Genomic DNA, 19,732 nt, shown 5'->3' with positions numbered 1-19,732 from the left:
TTAGAATTTATGATTATTCTCTAATTCTTTACGTTTTGCTTCTTTCTTGTTGGTTCTGTGGCTAAAACGACCCTGAAGCAGCCCACCATCTCTTCCCCCTCCGACCAGGAGTTCTGCTCACATCTTTTTTTTTTTTTATTCGTCCTGAAACTTTTTGCTGCTTATCAAATAACTTTGAGCCTCCGTCAGAATAAAAAAAAGACTGGAGGGTTTTAAATTTCTGGCCCGAGAGGATGAAACAAATGGTGGATTGAAGTTTTCTTGTATTTAAGTTTTTTCCCCCACAGGATGTGCTTCTTCCTCGCGATGCGGCTCGCATCGAATCAGACCGTCACTTAAAAAAGTAATGTTGTATATTCTTTTCATCATTTCTTCGAATCTACTTGGCCTAACAACACAATTTAAAACCAGGTTTAAAGTTCGAAGTCTTTACTTTTCACTCGAGGGTCTCAGAGAGGGCGGATCTTTACAGGTAGTTTTTTTTCTTCCCAAACTTTATTTAGATCAGCCAGCATTGACAACGATCTGCGGGTGACGTAAATGGCGAGGGACGCATAAATCGCGTGACACAACAAATCGATAATGAAAATCATTGCTAACGCTTTTAATAATCAATTTTTATCGCTTTTATCAATTTGTTGTGTCAGCCCTAGCTAGCTCTTAAGTTATGACTAAAATTAACATGTATATGAAAAATATAGGCACTTTCTGGCCATTTTAACACCCAGCTGCCCATCCAGCTTTTATTCAGTGGTAAGATACTTGAACTTTCACCCAAGTATAACTTTGAGGTATTTTATACAAGACTGGTTAAATTACGTTTTGGTTTAATAATCTACCTTTATGGCCAGAATGGAAAGACCTTGTGAGCCAGACATGGCCCATGAACCACCAGTTGATGTGAGGTGGATTTTATCAGTTTTCTCAAATTACTGAACCAAAAGAATTTTCATCTATGCTCAGTTCTGTTTAGAGGTCTAAATTTAAAGATTAATCTGAGTAGTTTGTAAATACAAACTCTTCAAATTCAGTTTGTGAAAACACATTAATGACCTTTAGATGTTTATTGTTTAGTGGTCTACATTCACAGTCCAGAATCTGTTAAATTTACATAAATATTCAGGAAGAATGAGGCAAAACAAAGACATCAGCTGTGAAAAAGCTGCAGAAACAGAAAACAAAGAGAGTCCGACTGACAGCACTGGATTAAAGCGTTACGCAACTCTGCTGGGAGTAAGAAAAAAAAAAACTAAATCCAGATGAGATTAGGGATCTGGATCCTGGTTCTATCCGCTGCTCTCTGTCTTTCCATTCATCATCTCTTCCTGCTTTTTATCTCACCTCCGTCATAAATAAAAAAAAAAACTTTATTATAATCACCTGATCAGGTCTGAGCCGAGGAAACACAGGAGAAAGTATCAGAGCGGCAACTTTCAACCAGATGAAGTCAAAACTGAGATCAAACTTTATCCAGGCGCCATCTAGAGGATTTATGAGTTCAGTTCAGCAGGTTGTCAATTAACTGATCTCAAGAAGATTATTTTTCTATTTGAAGCAGCAGCACGAGCTGTTAGGAAAAATATGTAACAGGTTGTAACAATTTTATCTTTTTTTCATTTCTAGTTTAATTTTTCAACTAAATGATCTGATCTGGTTTAGCTGCCATCTAGGGAGTAGTAACAGGAGGAGCTGGAGAGTGTTGCTGAGGAGAGGGATGTCTCTCCTGGACCCGACTACAGATAAACAGTGGAAGATGGAGTCTTTAATAATGCTCACGTTTTAATTTAAAATTAAAATAACAAACATTCTGTACTTTAATTCAGTCAGTTCCCAGGGTCAYCCGCTTCCTCACTTTGTCCAAATCTTAAAGCTTCTAATCAACATTTTAAAATCCAGCAGGTGATGAGGCTCCACCCACTTACTAGCTCAACAGGTAAAAAACATTTGCTTAAAAAAAAGATTCACGTACACAGAGCTTAATGTGTTTGGTATTCTCATTCAATAGTTTTCAGTTGGTTAGAATGATGTCATCCTGTTATTTTAAAAAAAATTGTTTATAATCTGATGAGTTCATGTCACTCCTCAATCAGACGTTGGAACATGAGGTTGTTTCAATCACAAAATCTTCAGGAAAGGACAATTTCATAATGTTTTATTAGTTTTTCCACAAATCAACTCAGCTGGACGAAAAATAAACTGTTTTTAATGGAGTTTATAGGAGCCACAGCAAAGGTTTCAGCTCATTTTTTCCTAAAATAAAGCAAACCCCACACGCTGCTGGCAAACAGRTTTTATCCTGTGCATCAGAAAACTCAACACTCCAGGAGCTTCATGTCAGCTCACAACTGGACAGGCTTGAGAAATAAGCAACACTTAAGTAACTTTGCTTGTTTGGGAGCGTCACTGTCAGACTAAGATCAGAAATGTGTAAAAGATGCAACCACTACAAAAACAGGCACATAACAACAAGCTGGTGATGAAGGGAAAAATATTTGAGAACGCTGCATATCTTGAAAAATAAAAGAGATTTCTACATTTTGATAAAGCTGTTATAAAAATGTAACAATCCATGTCTTTATATTTTCGGCACTCTGTTTTTTTTTATCAACAAAAGGTAAATTAATTTAAATACACATAAAAGCAGACATGACTTCTGCTGAGCCAGAAGTAGTGTTTGCTTTATAAACAAAAATAATCCTACTTCATATTTTTGAGGTTTATCATCAGAAAATGTTTACAACATCAAACTAGTTTAAGCTCAAACAAAAGAAAACAAAGTCAAAATTAAAAAACAAAAATACTCCTTTTAGCTTGGCAGTTCATTGCATCTTTGTGATGATCCGTGTGAAGAGCGCAGGGGGAAAAAACTGTTTTCTAAGTGTTTTTGTACTATCTGCTACATAAACCAGGCAGTCATTTTCCTTTAAAACCAGAACAACTTGTTTAAAACAAGTTGTTATTATTTTTCAGTTTGAGGACTTGTTTTCGGGTCTTTTATATTTTTTTTAACAAGAGTTTCAGTTTTTCTTCCGGATGCCGGCAGCCACCGCCGCCTGGCCGCACAGCAGCCTGTCCCGTTCCCGCACCTCCTCCTGGAGCTTGGCCTCTGCCACCCGCAGCTGGCGGATGGTCGCCTTCATCTCCTTCATCTTCACGTCCATCAGCGCGATGATGTCCCGCTGTTCGTTCAGTTTCCGGAGCAGCTCGGCCGACGTGGTGCCGATGGTCAGGGAATAAGGGTGATCCACCGGACAGCGGGTCAAGCTGAAGTAGTGCACCGGTACCGGCAGCTGGTGCTCGGACACCCCGGCTTCCCCCGACGACTCCTCGGTTGTGATCTGTTCTACATCCACTGGTGCGCTGTAACAAGTCCCCTCAGTTTGGACGGGCATSCGCGCGGTGCCCAAGTACTCCCCGTTCTGGCCTATCTGAACCACGGTGATGCCTTCGTCCACCGCTTCACCTCCGGCGTTGCCCTCGGCTCCCACGGCCGTGTTTCCCGGGACGCTGGCGGCGGGGGCGGGGATCGCCGCGGACACCTTCCTCCCTCTTCCCCGCCGACTCCGGCGCTCGTTCACCCCCCGCAGAGGGAACAGGGACGGCACTCGGATGCTGTAGGTTTTCCTGCCGCCGGCGAAGTGGTCGCTGCAGACTCGGTGCCCCGTGGTGGGCTGAAAGGTGCTGAAGCAGCCGCTGACCCCGGCCCGGGAGATGTTCCTCAGCCACTGCTCCCTCAGCGCGTTATCCTTAGGGAACGTGTAGAAGCGCAGGTCCCGGTCCCGATGCGAGTTGTTGTAGCAGCCGGGGACACAACACGTGAACCCAGGCATGTTTCCTCCAAAAGACGAGGCTAAAACGCGACCTTCGGAGTGTTTTATTGATGTTTATTTTTATATGCGTTGCTATCAAGCTAGGCGGCCTGCATACGGAACTACACGTCCCACAAAGCTAACGACTTCCTGTTTGGGTTTTCTTCCCCCAGCAAGTTAGCCGCTCCGYTGCGCGCGACGACTAAATTGACTTGAATTTGTCAAGAATCGTAGTGTATGAATAACTTTTTGTTACCTTATTCAATACAGATATTTTAATTTGAGACTTTTTTTTTTGTTCTTCGATCCAAGTCAAATGTCCTCGACAGGACAACTAAAARTCCCATGATTCCTAGCGGGCCCTTTCTGTTTGTATTCACCAAGCAGCGCCCCCTAGTGGTCAGAGTTCAGAAATGCAATTGAACCAGCACAYTTCTAACAGCAAACGTCTCTAGACTGATACAAAAAATACAGTCTTACATTTTAAGGGAACAAAAGTGACAACTAAGTCTAAAGAGGACATAATTTTAGCTAACTGAGCCATGGTTATTGTACAAAAGGAAAAATATTTCTGAGGTTTAGGACCTTTCATAAGATGTATTTCAAACAGAAATAAATGAGTGAAGTTAGGGGGACATTCCTCTGAATAAATAAACATTACCACAGAGTTTTTCTTCTTTGTTTTTCATGACTAACCGACAAGTCATTTCATCTTAAGAAATAAACTGGAAAATACTATTTCAAGTTAGTTAATATTATCAGAAATGGTCATTTTTACAACATTTATAGAAAAACTTGGGGTACGTCTAAATATTTTTAGTTCTGTTCTCTATTAGAATCAGTTATTGTTAAAATCATTTGTCGTAAAATTGCTCTTAATCATATTTATATTTCAATGAAAACAGAAAGGAAATCCAATATCCAAATCATTGTCTTTTTTTTTTCAGAACTTGCAAATCCAAATTTGTGTCTCCTCAGTATATATGTTCATTCAGAAACTTTTCCTTTTCACCTATAAAAGAAAACAAATATCAAAGGTATTTTTAAAATGACAATTTGTATGTTTATGTTTTAAATTATATTAAAAAGACACAAATCTCTGATACATAAATGGCTAATGTGATTTGAGTAATTTTAAAAACGGTTCAGAATTGCACTTTCAAAAAAGTTAATAAAAAAAGTATGTAAATGATGTATCCCTTTACTGAAGTGGACACATTACATAAAATTTGGTTCCGTTTTGCATGGTGAACTGGACAATTTTGAATAACAAAGTTATTGAATTTTTGTTCATGTTATTGTTATAGCTGAATGTTGCAGTATGAGTTATTTTTTAAAAGCTTGTTTTGTCTGTGTTGTGTTGACTTGTTTTTCCCCAATTAAATGTAATTAATTATTTATACACCTGAAACTTGCTGGGTTCCATACAGAAGCATCTCATTCTGCTCAGAACAACTTACTTTATAGGTKTATCTTACCTCTGTTAATTAAACACTTTATGACTTATTTACCAAATCTTGTTTACGTCTRAACAAATGTATTTCCTTTAATTAAATTACCCTCTGATGTGATGAACAATGCTAGGATTGTTYAGCATTTCCGCTTCCTGTCAACGGTCCTCCCGCTGCTACTGAAGCTAAGCTAACATTAGCAAATGGGCAGTGCCCGGCTGAGCGCCCATCTCTGTTGTGGACGTTGACCCGACAAAACACAGTGGGTACCTCGTGTGTTATCCGTGCATTTTCTTATGGCATATGTGTTGTTGTTTTCTATTAAAACCAGTAGACCACTTGAAATAAGATAAGGTGTATAAAGTGCCGGCGTTTATCGCGAGTTTTTGTGTTAGCTTAGCTTCTTTTTAACCGGTTAGCTATGTTATGCCAGCTGATATTATCAATAGCTTCTCTGTTTCTGTGTTTACGTATTATAGAAGTTACATTACATATAAGATCGAGGTGTTTGAAAGTCACGTCCTCTTATTGCAGCAAAAAGTTAAATGTTCATGTCAAATGTCAAGCTGCGGACACAGTTCTGAGTACTTGGTGTCCATAAAGAGGCTTTCCTTGCTTTGTTTGTTTGTTTTCCACGGTTTCTAATTCCCATTCTAAGAGATTTCTGGTTACACAAGTCATGCAGGTGCACAAGCCCAACGTTTTTGCACTGTATACTCTCCTTCACAGATATGTATGTCATCAGCATTATTTCATTTAAACTCACTTGAACTAGATAAACTTATCAGRCTGCCTTATCAGTCTCAGAAATGCACAAGAGTTCAATAACAGCAGTGTGCTTTAARATAAAACAGATGAGTTTTGAGTCAGGCAAGTTTCAGACAAGTTGAGCTACTTAAGCAGTTACAGTGTTCAACATGGACWAGGTGGCTAGGGCAGAGTAGCAGTTGTGTTGGAAGAAGGAAGGGTGTTCACMTTTCATGAGTGTGGAGCATCTGAGGAAAGTCATTTTAAGTATGCAGCGGGGCAYGGTGGCTGATGAGGAACGCTGGGCAGGACCTCCATCTGACATGTTTGTCCTGTTTGTTGGGTCATTCACCCTCAGTCGCAGAGAGATGTGATGTAGGTAATGTGCCGTGAGACTGGTTATTGTCAAAAGCTTGTCAGAGTCTGTAGCAGCTCWACGTTCAGAAACTTTCTTTTTTATTTATTTGGAGTTATGTTTGGAAGCAGAAACAAAATTCACACTTATAATGTTGGTAAAAAAAAAACAATATTTGATTTTTGTCAGCTTTACATTTTTTATTAATATTATTATTATTTTTTTAATCTTTGCAGGTAAACTGCTCCAGCACAAGCTGAGACGTTAAAGAGGATGGTCACGGTTCACACATGAAGCCGTGCTGAGAGGCACTGCCATGTTGCCAGGAGTCGGTGTGTTTGGTACAGGGAGCACGGCCCGAGTGCTGGTCCCGTTGTTGCAAGCTGAGGGCTTTGAGGTTCACGCACTTTGCGGAGGAAGCGAAGAGGAAGCTTGCTGCTTGGCGAAGGAGCTCGGCATCCCGTTCCACACCAGCCGATCTGACGACGTCCTCCTGCACCAAGACGTTGACCTTGTCTGCATCTATATTCCACCCTCAATGACGAAACAGATTGCAGTCAAAGCACTGGGTAAGGGCTATTTATATAGACTTAAATATTTTATGCCAATTGTTGCTCAGAGTTTCCTCTAATTATGAATGTATTTAGGGTTTTTTTTCCCTCAGTTTACACTGTATTTTATTTGACCAAACTACTAATGCAACTTGATCTGTTTGGGTGTGACACAGGATAAGTCAGACATATTTGCATAGCTGAGCTGTAATGTCCCCTCTGAAAGTATTACAAAAAAAATATTCCTCTGAATCAAGATATAACCTGTATAACCCTGTCTTTGTCTAAACATTAGTTACACATTATTGTGTCAGAGGGGAGTGGGTGTGTAAAGTTAAGTGCCTTATCTGATGGAATTCTTCAGCATTGAGCTCAGTTTCCTGTTTTAGCTGCTGCTTCCTGGTTTTCCTACTGAAGGGCTTTTCGGCAGCTCTGATTCCACCTTCCACTGAGTGTCGATCTGCACGTGTGGAAATGCGCAGACCCTGTGTGTAATGAGAAGTTGGAACATATGAAGAATTAAACAAACAGCTACACTATTAAATCACATTTATTACACAGTAATTTTTCACTTTAATAGTAGAGGAAGCTACGAYGGAGAATTAGGGCCACACAAYGAGATTTAAAAAAAATTAAATTACTAGAATAAAGTCATAACATTACGACATTAAAGTCGTATAAAAATAAAGTCATAATATTATGAGAATAAAGTCGTAACCTTACGAGATTAAAGTCATAATATTCTAAAATTAAAGTCTCAATACTCGTCTATACCCTTCACACGGTAAAGCATGCAGTTACTGCATAAAAATGAGGAACGTTGAGCAACTTAAGTTGTTATTTCGTGTATTGTTCAAAAATAAATAGTTGAATCTTTTAGCACATTATTATCAAATTATCAGCAGCAGGACTTGGAAGTTGTGCAAACAACTATATGATAAACTGAAGCACGCATTGACAGATTTAGTCGGCACGTAGCTAATTTGGATGAAAGCATATTAATCTAACAGTGACCCGAGTCATCACGGACTACTTTATAAACATGGCTGTCCACGGAAGGTGTGAGGAAAATGAGGAAATGAGGAACGGAAAATGGACACGTCATGTAGGATTGTGAGTTTTTTTCTCGTAATATTACGGCTTTATTTTCGTAATAATAATAAAAATCTCGTTGTGTGGCCCTAATATTCCGTCGTAGGAAGGAATTCTATTTAAAGGATGTAAAATCTGTGATGTGTTAAATTTGCACAGTTAAGGCTCAAAGAATATTGATAGTTTTCAATAACAGCTTTGTTTTCCTATCTTTTCAGGTATTGGTAAGAATGTTGTATGTGAGAAAGCTGCAACGGCTGTGGATTCGTTCAAGATGGTGACTGCGGCCAGATACTACCCTCAGCTGCTCAGCATTATGGGTAACACCCTGCGCTTCCTCCCTGCCTTCGTTGCAATGCGCCGGCTGCTGGTCGACGGATATGTCGGTGACATCCAGGTGTGCGACGTCCGGGTCTACGGCCCGAGCCTCCTTGACCAGTCGTACGGCTGGACCTGCGAGGAGCTGATGGGAGGAGGCGGGCTGCACATCGTTGGCTCCGCCATCATCGACCTCTTAAGTTACCTCACGGGCGCCCGAGCCCACCGTGTGCACGGTTTACTGCGGACCTTCGTGCAACAGAACAACCTGATCCGAGGCATCCGCCGCGTCACCAGCGACGACTTTTGTTTTTTCCAAATGTTGATGGGCGGCACCGGGCCCGCTGGTGTGTGCTGCACCGTCACACTGAACTTCAACATGCCGGGGTCGTTCGTGCACGAGGTGATGATAGTCGGGTCCACTGGGAGGTTGGTGGTCAGGGACACCCAACTCTACGGCCAACGCAACGGCAGCGCGAGAGAGGAGCTKCTGCTGGGCGACAACGAGTGGGTCGGACCCGAGGCGAGAGAGATGCCCCTCCCCTTCCTGCAAGGCCTGAGCTCCATGGTGAAGGCACTCAGACAGTCTTTCCAGGCTCACGAGGAGCGCAGGTGCTGGGCACCGGGACCGGTTGCTTCGGCGCCGACGTTCGAGGACGGCCTCTACGTGCAGACGGTGGTGGAGGCCGTGAAGCGGTCCAGCAGCAGTGGGGAGTGGGTCTGTGTGGAGGTTATGAGTCAGGAGCCGGATCCGAATCACAACCTGTGCGAGGCTCTTCAGAGAAACAAAAACTGAATTAATTTATTCATTAAGTGCAAAAACTACACGTACGGGTCAGAACAGGGCTTTGAATATTTGTTTGTGTTGTTTTGGCTGTTTACGTCACACACGACTACTTCTTTCACATATTGATCATGTTTTTGAGCGTCAGTCTTTTTATTTAAATTAAAACAACCGCATAGTGCAACAAYTGAAACAAGTTCATACACTAAATTTACATTCGTAAACCTCAGCTCCATTATTTGGATTCTGACCAGAAGGCGGTGAAAATATAGATGGCGTCAAAGTCTCCCTGAAGCCAGCTTGAGCCAAAAATAGATGCTGCTTCTCTTCACTGTCGTTTGAACGTAAACGCAGTTTTCAGACTTTGTGATGCACCACATATCAATAAGGCACAACACCTCCATTAAATATTAATGATAAAATAAACAACATCGTCAACATAAAGAAGCATCCAGACAGTTTTTTGCAACCAAGCTGTTAGCTGCTGAGAAGTTTACTCAGACACATGAATTATTATGCATAAAACATGAATGTTTATTCATCTAAAAGTGCAGACAAAGAATAACAGAGCTGTGCGCAGTTTACATCTTATTTTAGTTTTGACTTTAATATTTGTAATGTTACATGCCTAAAATTATTACAACAAGGACTGGTAATTATTTAGATTTCTAAATATTACAGTTTGCCATGTTTTAGATAGGGGATGAGTGAAATAAGCTATGTGGAGAAAATAATTTGTAGCATTGTCCCTTTAAAATGGTCAGTTTTTTCTTTTTGTTTGTAATAGTTTGCTATAAGCTAGAATAGAGGCTTAGGTTGTTGTTTTGTTTCATGCATTCCTTACAGAGCAGCTGAAGTTGGGAAAATCATCTCATTCTCTCAGCCGACTCGTGCATCGTTCACATGCCTGGTAGTTTTATTCTTTTTATCAAAACCTACAAATAAATGAATCTCTGCGAGAACAGAGGTTTGAATTGTGTAACACTGTTTTCTTGGTGAGTCTGGCTGAAATGTGAAGTGGAAGCAGATAAATATATAAATATACATCTCATAAGGAGGCAGAGATGAAAACATTTCACTTATGATCAACCTGACTTCAAATTTAAAAGCTGCTGCACCTGTTTGGCTTATTTAGTTTGTAAAAACATAGCTGATATAGCTTTTGTCGTGGAGATTAGAGTTTTAAATTTAGTTAATTGTGATTATTTGGCAACAAATTGAATTTAAATGCCCTGCAATGTTTAGTTTACATTTGATAACCAATGTTTGTTCTCCAAGATGATTTAAATCTGTTGTATTAAGATGAGCAATTCTGAAACTTTAAGGATTTTTTTGTAGAGTTTACTTTTGTGTCTGAATAGTWAGGGTTTGTTACAGTCGTTCACTGCATCTAAAGGCCCTGTCACACGAAAATGTTCAGACAACTAATGAAGATTTAGTCCAACATTAAACATATCTATGTTGAAGATGGAACAAAATGTATATATATACTGGGAGTCTCGTTTGGACTTATACATACTGTGACGCTAATGATCAGCTCAAATATATAACCTATATGAATAATTTTGTCATAATTGTCATTAATCAGCATAAGTTGTCTAAAACTTGGTGTAATWAGGCCTTTTCTTGAGGATTTTTCCTGTTTAGCGGCTGACGTCACTGTTTATCACTAAATCAGACGGTGCTGTAAAAACCTGCTCTTTACATGCTTCGTATCCCAGCAATGCGTTACAAAAACAATAGTTTACATTAAGTATCTTCAGAAAATACATATTTCTGCAGAACATGTCACTACTAAAATTCATTCCAGCAGAGATTTTTTAACTTATCAGACTTCTTTTTCTTTTTGCACTGATAAGATGTCCCCATATGTAATATCTTGCACCAACCTACTTGCTGCAGAAGTGACTTTAATGTGTGTTAGAGGAAGACTTTTCTATTTATTTATGTCAGTTGGGGGGTAAAAAACAGTTTTTTTTTTGTTCTGTCCAGTGTTTGTGTTTTCAGCCTGTGAATTTCTGTTTAAAGCTGTAATATTTCCTCTTTTTTTAACATTTAGTCTTGTTTTGACTAATGTGGCATTTTGAGCACTAATTTGTTGCTTTAAAGTTGGTAAACTGTATTGTTTATCTGCATGACAGATAATTCCTTTAATAAATACAGCTGCTTTCATTTAAAACCTTTTTGTTTGACTTTGGAATATTAAAACATATTTTTGCTTGTCAATTTTGTATTAAAAGAGATGGTGACAAATAAAAAAACACTGCAATTTAATCTGAAATTCTCCTGAATTTGAATTAAATGACAACTTAATCAGGATTAATTTTAGAAAGTTTTGCACCAATGAAACCTAAAGCTTGAAGCCTCACATTAGTAATGCTTGGAAAAACTGAGAAAAAGGATAAAAGGCCAATTGTTTTATGGTCCTGCCAATAAACAATTAAAATAATATTTAAACAGGTAGCTATTTTATTGAAACTGTCCCAATTTTGACACGTCTATAAAAACAAGTTTATAAAACAAAACAATGTTAAATCTACGGAGCTTGCAAGGTGACAGTGGGATTTTTTCTTTTGTATTCCCACCAATACTATTTATTGYGTTACCTTGTAAAACTCTTTGCGTTGCCTCGCAAAATAGTTTTGCGTTCCCACACAAAAGTTTGTTTTGTATATGAACTGAATTAAATCAGATTTTTATTTTTGAAATAGCCGGTTACCAAAACAGGATGTGTCGCCACAAGTTTGTGAMATTGWCRTTGATGTTGTGTGGCTGCACTGTGTTAAAATATCACCATATAACATACTTCCATGCGTGCTTGTGTGACCATTCTGAAGCTGAATTAAAGTAGTAGGCTAACTTGCTAATGGTGAACACGTGAATGTGTTAATAAACCGGCAGGCACACAGTGATATTCGACTTTTTCGAGGGAACGGAAACGAAAAAAAAAAAAAAAACTCCCGTGTCACCTCGCGGGCTCCGTACAGGGGAGGGGACACGCCAGTTGCAATGCATTGTGGGTAAATCGTAACCAAGTTAGCATAACAGCTAACCTTTTCAAACGACAGATTCGCCTTGTTTTGGTTCACGTAGGTCGTCCGACTCGATCCGAGACAGAAGTCCGGAGGGTACAGATGGACAAATACCGACAGAGACGTGTGGTATAGAGCTATTTCAAAGACACGGACCCCGACTCGGTGCAGTGTCTGCTCTGTTCCGAGTTTGTTGTGCGYAGAAAGGACTGTGCTTCCACGACTTGGACACCTGAGTGCGTCTAAAACATMTCGCAGAGCTCTCCGGGACAGAGCTGGACCTGAATGCTGAAAGTGCAGTGGACCCAGAGCATCAAAGCATGGAAATAGACGGAGACCAGATAATCTCTGGTATGTTTCTGAGTTATCTGTTAGCATTGGTATGTTTCTGAGTTATCTGTTAGCATTGGTTTGTGGAAGCTAACGCATGCTAATGGCACACTTACCAACACCAGCTCAGGCTTACATAAACTGTAACTTGGGTTAAACTTAGGAAACGTTAGTATTTATTCTGAGATACTTAAAAGGAAAAACAGAAGAGCATCAATAAACTCATTCACTTATCTTCTCAAGACCTGTTGGACTGTGTATGTGGAATATGGATATCAGGAGATAAAGTTGGTTTAATAATGTTGGGAGGTTATATTAACTGCATGTTTACATATAAAAAAAATAACAAGATTGATACGTAAATAGGATAGTGTTCAAATTAGCTTTTAGTCCAGAAAATGTCTTGAATCTATATTTGCGGCCTTACAACTTTTCCCGACTTATTTTTCAGTGGTGGTGGAGATGGAAGACGACGTCTCCAACAACAAGACCTCACCTAACGATTCTGACACCAGCTGTCCTGTCAGTGCCCCACTGGAAACTTCCCAAGAATATTTGGCAGAGCAGATGTCCGTAGAGCCGAGCCACGACCACTCTGTGAAAAACTCACGCAGGCGCAGTCTGATCTGGAGGCTCTTTGAGCACTTGGAAAGTTTGAACACCGCCCGTTGCCGCATCTGTCTGAAGAAGCTACACGAAAGCGGTGGAGTCAGCAACCTTCGTCGACATTTGAATAAAAGACACCCGATGGTGCTCTCAGAGCTGCTGGCCAGCGAGCATCAACTTCCTGCAGYGCCTTCACTGGTAGTCGATGCTAACGATGTTACTCACGAGAACCACCAAGATCCAGGTGAGCTCATAGATCACTGTTGTGTGTAGTTAAAACCGTTTGTAATTGTATTTTAATTGTGTTACTCTTAAATAATACTGCTGGGATTCCTTCAGTGTGTTCAAGCTATTATCCAGATGTAACAAAAAAATCGTGACAAACGCATCATTTATACTCCAGGTCTATTTAAGTTTTCACAGAATAAAGTTCAAAGTTTTAGATTTGTGAAGCATTGTATCTGCTTGTGGTCGTTCAGCCGTGACGTAAACATTAACAAGGGAAGTTTGAAACGCCAAGGAATTCTGGGTAAATGGCAAATGAATGGTTCGTCCGTCCGTCCATCCATTTTCTTCTGCTTCTCCGGGGTCGGGTCACGGGGGCAGCAGCCTAAGCAGAGAGACCCAGACTTCCCTCTCCCCAGCCACTTGGGCCAGCTCCTCTGGGGGAATCCCAAGGTGTTCCCAGGCCAGCCGAGAAACATAGTCCCTCCAGCGTGTCCTGGGTCTTCCTCTGGGCCTCCTCCCAGGCCATAAATAGTATTTAAGTTAAAGTAAAAGCAAAAAATATTAGATACGTGTGAAAATTTGAGCAGGTTTGCAAAGAAATAAACTCTGGCTGCTTGATGGCTGGGTCACAGCATCTCAACTGCTACTCGGCCTGTAGTAGTGGAAAAAGTAGAAGTAGTTCAGCTTTGTTTGATTTTTATTTGCTGCATTCTCCAGAAACAATATTTTTTTGAATGATTTGTAACAAGTTAACAACTTTGATGATTTTCTTTAGGATTCTCAGAAATTAGCTTTTGGTCAAACAGAACGTGCCCTGTGGCACATTTACCATATGGCAGGGCTATTCAACTAAATTGCTCCAGGGGCCACAGTTACTGCAGGCCAACAGCTGAGGGGCCGAACATCCAGCAATTAAAGTCATTATGTAAATAAATCAAGTATTACAAAGATCTGTTACCTTTGAAATAGTTTATTTTGCTGCATTTAATCATGAATACAACATGCAGAACCTTATGTAATAAAAGCAGTGATAATAAAACAAGAACAAAAACAAAAAGAACACACTCTGCCTCATATTTACCACAAATTATATTTTGACATCTCTGACTTGCCAAAAATTTAAACCAAATTTATTTTCACTTTCATAGTTTTATCTTCAACTGTTTGTAATTTTAACTGTCTCTGGTGTTCATTGAAATGGTTTTTACCAGCTTGTAGCCAAGATTCTGACATTTCTGTAGACATCACACATGTCTATGTTTAACTAGAAGAACTTAGAGTAATAAAGTGGAAAACAAAACTAGTTTGGGCTTAAGAGATGAATGAACCAATTGGCGGGCGGCCAAACTTTGGTCACTCGCGGACCGGATGTGGCCTGCGGGCCGCCAGTTGAATAGTCCTACTGTATGGGTTTAAGTCTTGAAAAGGGTTCATTATAAATAGTTGCTTACTGTGACTGTCAAACATTTTGTCTTATTCTGTTGAAGTGGTATTGGTGGAAGGCGACACTGTGGTCATGACTGTACTGACTGCACCTGAAAATCCAGTCAAGGGCCTCGTGGACTCACTACAGGAGGATTCAGCACAGGTGATAACATCTGCAGAGGAGGCAAGTAGATTCTCGAAGTTGTACTCCAGGTCTTTATGCTTTATTWWTWTWWTTTTTTTTGCATGGTCGTCCACATTATAGTTTAAATAACCTCCATCAGACACCAGTGTGAACAGAGCCACACACAGCCCTGAAGTGAGCTGCATGCACAGAAGATATGTCACTGTGGCTGCTCATTTAGCGCATAGACTTCTGGAATGTGCTTGATTTAGGGGAAAAAACTGAAAATATTTATTTCTATACTTGCGTGTGTGTTGATTCTGAAGTTGTACAGTCGGGACGATAAAATTAATACCTACTATTCTTGTTTCATACAATGTTTTCGTTTGATCCTGACGCCTCCCACTTACTCGGTTGCAGTATCGTAATTCTGGAATGGGAGTGACAAACTGAAAGTAGAGGCGAGAAACAAACTCAAGTATTGACCCCATCGTGCTAGCATCAATCAATCAATCCAMCACACTGGTTTACCACTGTTAGCATCATCTCTCTCAATCTGTGTTGATTTGCCTGGTTAAATAAAGGTTAATAAAATAAATATGTTGGTGTAAATTCTCAGTTTTTCAGGACATGAAGAAATGAGAAAGTTAAAAAAAAGATGAAGCAATTGGACTTTTATTCTGTCTCTGAAGACGAGCAGAGTTTAAGCTTTAAACAGCATAACTTTTATGTCTATAAAATCACTATCTGCATTGATCCTTGTACCCCTTGAAATGAGAAGGGGTTCTCTGCAGACTCAAAGTAGGAGTGTCACAAGAGTAGGCGTGTCTAAAGCATAAACACTGATTGTCTAGTTGTATTTGCTCTGTTTTTCAAAAAGTTTGGTTCTTCTCTTTCATTTTTCTTTCACTTTTGAATTTAACTAGTTTCACATTAATTTTAGCAACCAAAACTGCTTTTGTTTTTTAAATGAAACCACAATGTATCGTTAAAACCAAACATTTAGTTCTCCCTGTTTCTAAATGTCTCAGAAAATAAAAAAACTCTACAGACTGATGTTGCTCTTATTTTGAATCCAAGCTGGAGCTCTTTAAGTGAAGTGGAAATAATGAATGAAGACTTAGGGTCCGACTCTGTCTGCCTCTTCATATAAACATTCAATACCAGCAGCTAACCTGCCGGCTGTTTTTATTTCCAAGTCTTCTAATTACCACTGTAACAACAGCAAGTTTGTAAAACTACATGTAATGAAAATAAATATGAAAATCCAATGCTAGGGTATAAGTTAAGCTAAAGAAACGCCGAAGCAACGATCATCCAATCAGATGTGTCCCTTGAAAAAAGGTCGTCCAATCAGGTGTGTCTGTTGTGAATCGCCTTCCTTTGGAAACGCCTACTCGTACACAGAGACTACTACTTGGTTGAAACTGCAGAAACATTGAAAATGTATCAGATTTAGTACCATGTATGAAAAAGACTTGGGTTGGATTTGAAAAAATTGGATTTGTCATAAAAAAGTCAGTCATGGGTCACGTAAAGGTAAAAAAACAAAGTATTTGAGTCAGTTTTGTCTGCAGTGTGAACGTAGCCTAACTTTGAACTCTCTAAAGGGCTCAGGTGTTAATGCTGGAACAGGTGAAACCTCGTGGAGCAACACTCAGAAATGGATTCCAGGTAAGATGTTGCTACTCGCTGCTGTTTGACATAAATGTTTATTATTTAAAGACCATTTTTAAAGAATTACACCTCAGATTACATGAAGTCAGATCTGTGTCGGCTTGAAGAAATTTTACTTTACATTTTCCTGGAATGTTTTGAGAACTAACATTCTTTTTTYCCCAGTAACAACKTTTTTATTTTTATTTATTTATTTAGTGGAAGCGCTGCAGGATGGCAGCACTGACGTTACGTCTCCAACGAACGATACCGAAATCAATTCAGCCATAAACGGCATACTGGAGACTTTGCAGAAAGGTTCAGCAGCACAAGCAACACGAGCGGCGCCCGCAGGTGAAGGTGAGGAGCAGTCTGTAAAGAAAACTCGCAGGCGGAGTTTGATGTGGCAGCACTTTAAACGGCTGGACAGTCTGAACATGGCTCAGTGTCAGATCTGCATGAAGAAGCTTCGATGCTTCGAGAGCGGCTGCACCAGCAACCTGCACCGACACATGTCGAAGAGGCACCCGCAGGTGTTCTCTAAGACGACGTCCAGCCAGCGGCAGCACCCGACACTGAACTCAAACCCACTGAAGACCAATACGCTGARAAGACACAACGAAATGATGCCAGGTACGACTGAATTACTCACTGCTRTTGGTAGGACTGGGTGTTGTTAAAACACTCACAGTTCAATTCCAGTTCTTTGGGTAACAATTGGATTAGATTTCGATTCAGTATTGCTTTAATGCTTTGTCGATTTCCTAATTAGAAGTACACGAGTCATTAGATATTTATTTTCTTGCCCATATGAACAGAAATGGTTTACATTAATATTTTACAGAAAMAAACTATCTGAAAATAAAGCTGTAGCACAATAATACTTGTTCTAAWTATGAAGTAAAAGCATTAAACTTGACAACCTCAAGGTTTAAAGTAGAAAAAATCCTGAGCCTGAAATGTTTTTACAACGGTGAGAGGAGTGAACTCATAACATATTGTTTAACTTGCCAATCTGTGCAAAAATCCACACTTTCAATGACACAGAATGAATGTGAGGTGTTTACTTCTCTACATCAGAGTCTGAGACAAATCAATTGTATTGCAAAGGCAGGTAATAAATATATTTTTCCAACTCAGGCTTTACAGTGCTCCATAATTTGATTCATTTTGTGGTTAACTCGTTTTTTTAAACTTGGCACAAAGTAGCTGTGTCATTGTCAACACTCTCTCTGTAATAAAAATCCTGCAGCCAGGAGGGATCACAGATCATCACCTCACTTTATTTAACTAAAATCTAATGTAAAATTGAAAATTGCAGATTCTCACATTAACTATGAAAATCTGAAAATAACAGTCTCATGGAGAAAACTTTGATTTATTTTTTTTTGGGCGGGGACACGAAGACTCACCTTGGCTGTAGTCTTGGTCATACAAATTTACGTCTTTCTGTATTAATAGTTTTTATTCAGGAACTAAAGTAATCAAGACAGGCAGGCTGATAGGGTACATATATATATAAAAAACCCTCAGTTTTTGGCATTTGAAATTGTAAACGTTCATATTTTTTAAAGGGTTCAGTTGTTCATGTTTGAGTTGTAAACAGGGACAAAACCTGCCCCTTTCTTGAACTTTGTTCTGTGATAATTTTGTTTTTATTTTTAAAATATGTGTGTTTACATGTATGTTTATAAGTAAACAAATTAAATGAATGAAAGTCTTTAAACACAGCTCATTTCAATGTTTGGAAACTCAGTAGACAATGACTTTTTTTCAGTGGAAGAGGATGTCAGCGCTGACAGTACTGCCCCATCGAACGAGACCGTAATCAGCTCGTCCATAAACGGCACACTGGAGATTTTGAGGGAAGGTTCGGCCCTAGCAGCGCCTGCAGATGAAGGAGAGGACCAGTCTGAAAAGAAACCCCGCAGACGGAGTATGATTTGGCAACACTTTAAGCGACTGGAGAGTTTGAAGGCAGTTCAGTGTCAGATTTGCATGAAGAAGCTGCAGTGGTTCAAGGGCGGCTGCACCAGTAATTTGCACCGACACATGTCGAAGAGGCACCCGCTGGTGCTCGCCAAGCAGCAGCAGCAGCAGGACACGACACCAAACTCAAATTTACAAAAGATCGTTACTCTGAGAAGACACGACGAAAGGATGCCAGGTGAGATACCTGCTGTTGTTTTTTTTAAATATTGTGTTCTTTCACTCAACTGTAAATGTGGTGCTCTGTGGTGTCCAGTCCATGCAGGTGGACCCACAGGTTCAAGGGAATCCGAAGTGGATAGCAGAGCGATGAAGCAGGAAAAGGAGCTGATCGAAGCCCTGAGGAGAACGCAGAGGGAGGAGGCTCGGACTCTGGAACAGCAGAGGGAGCTGGTCGAGAAGCTGAGAGCAGCCAGCGCCAGAGAGGCGGCTGCAGAGCGGGAGAACATCGAGCTGCTGAGGAAACTACAGATGCAGGAAGCCAAAGAGTTGAGCAGACAGCGGGAGGAGCTGGAGAAGGAAAAGACTGAGCTTCAGAGGAGGTGGGAGGAGCTCCAACGGGAAAGAGAAGAGATTTTGTTGCTCTCCAGAGACAAGGAAGCCTCTGGATGATGTTCTGACATCAGCCGTGGAGAAACTTGGTCCAGGACAGATGATTTAAAGATTCTTCCTCACCCTGCATTCAATCTGAGCCACGAGCAACTCTAAAATATGTGAACTTAGATAGTTTTGTCTTTTTAGTGGGTTTTGCTCACAAATGTATCTCCTGTCAAATAAAACTGCATCAGAGTCTCTGCTGTCAGTGCAGATGTTTGAGGATGGATAATATTTTAAAGCTCTTGTAGAAATTTAAAAACACAGCAGCCAAGTTTTGAAATGAAAAGATAGTTTGATAAACAATTCTGTTGTCTAATCCCAATTTTTTTATATACTAGTGAAGGCCAGTTTCCTAGTGACACTGAATAAGGAACTGATATGTGAGAGAAAATATACAGTATAAGATTTTTCACAAAGCTTTTAAATAAATTACATTTTAGTTTCATTATTTCAGCCCTCTAATAAAATACTGGAATACGGTTTTTGTTAGGACAACTATTCTGCTCGTAATAAATACTTACCGGTATTCATTATCAGCCTGTTATTACTAGAATATTGTTTTTTTATATAGTTATAGTTAAAGCGGTGATGGGGGTACATAAAACCAAAGAACAATTGCAGCTTTCAAGTTTCATGTA

The 19,732-nt window shown here is 39.9% G+C and overlaps 3 protein-coding genes across 3 annotated transcripts; 2 read left to right on the top strand and 1 right to left on the bottom strand.

Moving 5' to 3' along the window:
* Positions 1–2,135: 2,135 nt before the first annotated feature.
* Positions 2,136–4,421, bottom strand: thap11 (THAP domain containing 11). Its single transcript, XM_014028022.1, has one exon. It carries the CDS (start codon positions 3,828–3,830, stop codon positions 3,018–3,020), a length of 813 nt encoding a protein of 270 aa, XP_013883476.1. The 5' UTR covers positions 3,831–4,421; the 3' UTR covers positions 2,136–3,017.
* Positions 4,422–5,339: 918 nt separating this feature from the next.
* On the top strand, positions 5,340–11,381 carry gfod2 (glucose-fructose oxidoreductase domain containing 2). The gene is made up of 3 exons (XM_014027998.1): positions 5,340–5,522; positions 6,599–6,931; positions 8,224–11,381. Exons 2-3 carry the CDS (start codon positions 6,679–6,681, stop codon positions 9,117–9,119), a joined length of 1,149 nt encoding a protein of 382 aa, XP_013883452.1. The 5' UTR covers positions 5,340–5,522; positions 6,599–6,678; the 3' UTR covers positions 9,120–11,381.
* A 740-nt stretch (positions 11,382–12,121) lies between these two features.
* On the top strand, positions 12,122–19,289 carry LOC106532008 (uncharacterized). The gene is made up of 7 exons (XM_014027988.1): positions 12,122–12,490; positions 12,921–13,319; positions 14,791–14,912; positions 16,463–16,526; positions 16,728–17,141; positions 18,286–18,675; positions 18,754–19,289. The coding sequence occupies exons 1-7, from the start codon at positions 12,460–12,462 to the stop codon at positions 19,107–19,109; spliced, it is 1,776 nt and encodes a 591-aa protein (XP_013883442.1). The 5' UTR covers positions 12,122–12,459; the 3' UTR covers positions 19,110–19,289.
* The last annotated feature ends 443 nt before the right edge of the window (positions 19,290–19,732 follow it).

The sequence above is a fragment of the Austrofundulus limnaeus genome, unplaced genomic scaffold, assembly GCF_001266775.1.
Source record: "Austrofundulus limnaeus strain Quisiro unplaced genomic scaffold, Austrofundulus_limnaeus-1.0 Scaffold5, whole genome shotgun sequence".
Classification (NCBI taxonomy): Eukaryota; Metazoa; Chordata; class Actinopteri; order Cyprinodontiformes; family Rivulidae; genus Austrofundulus; species Austrofundulus limnaeus.
This window is presented reverse-complemented; position numbering and strand designations above follow the sequence as displayed.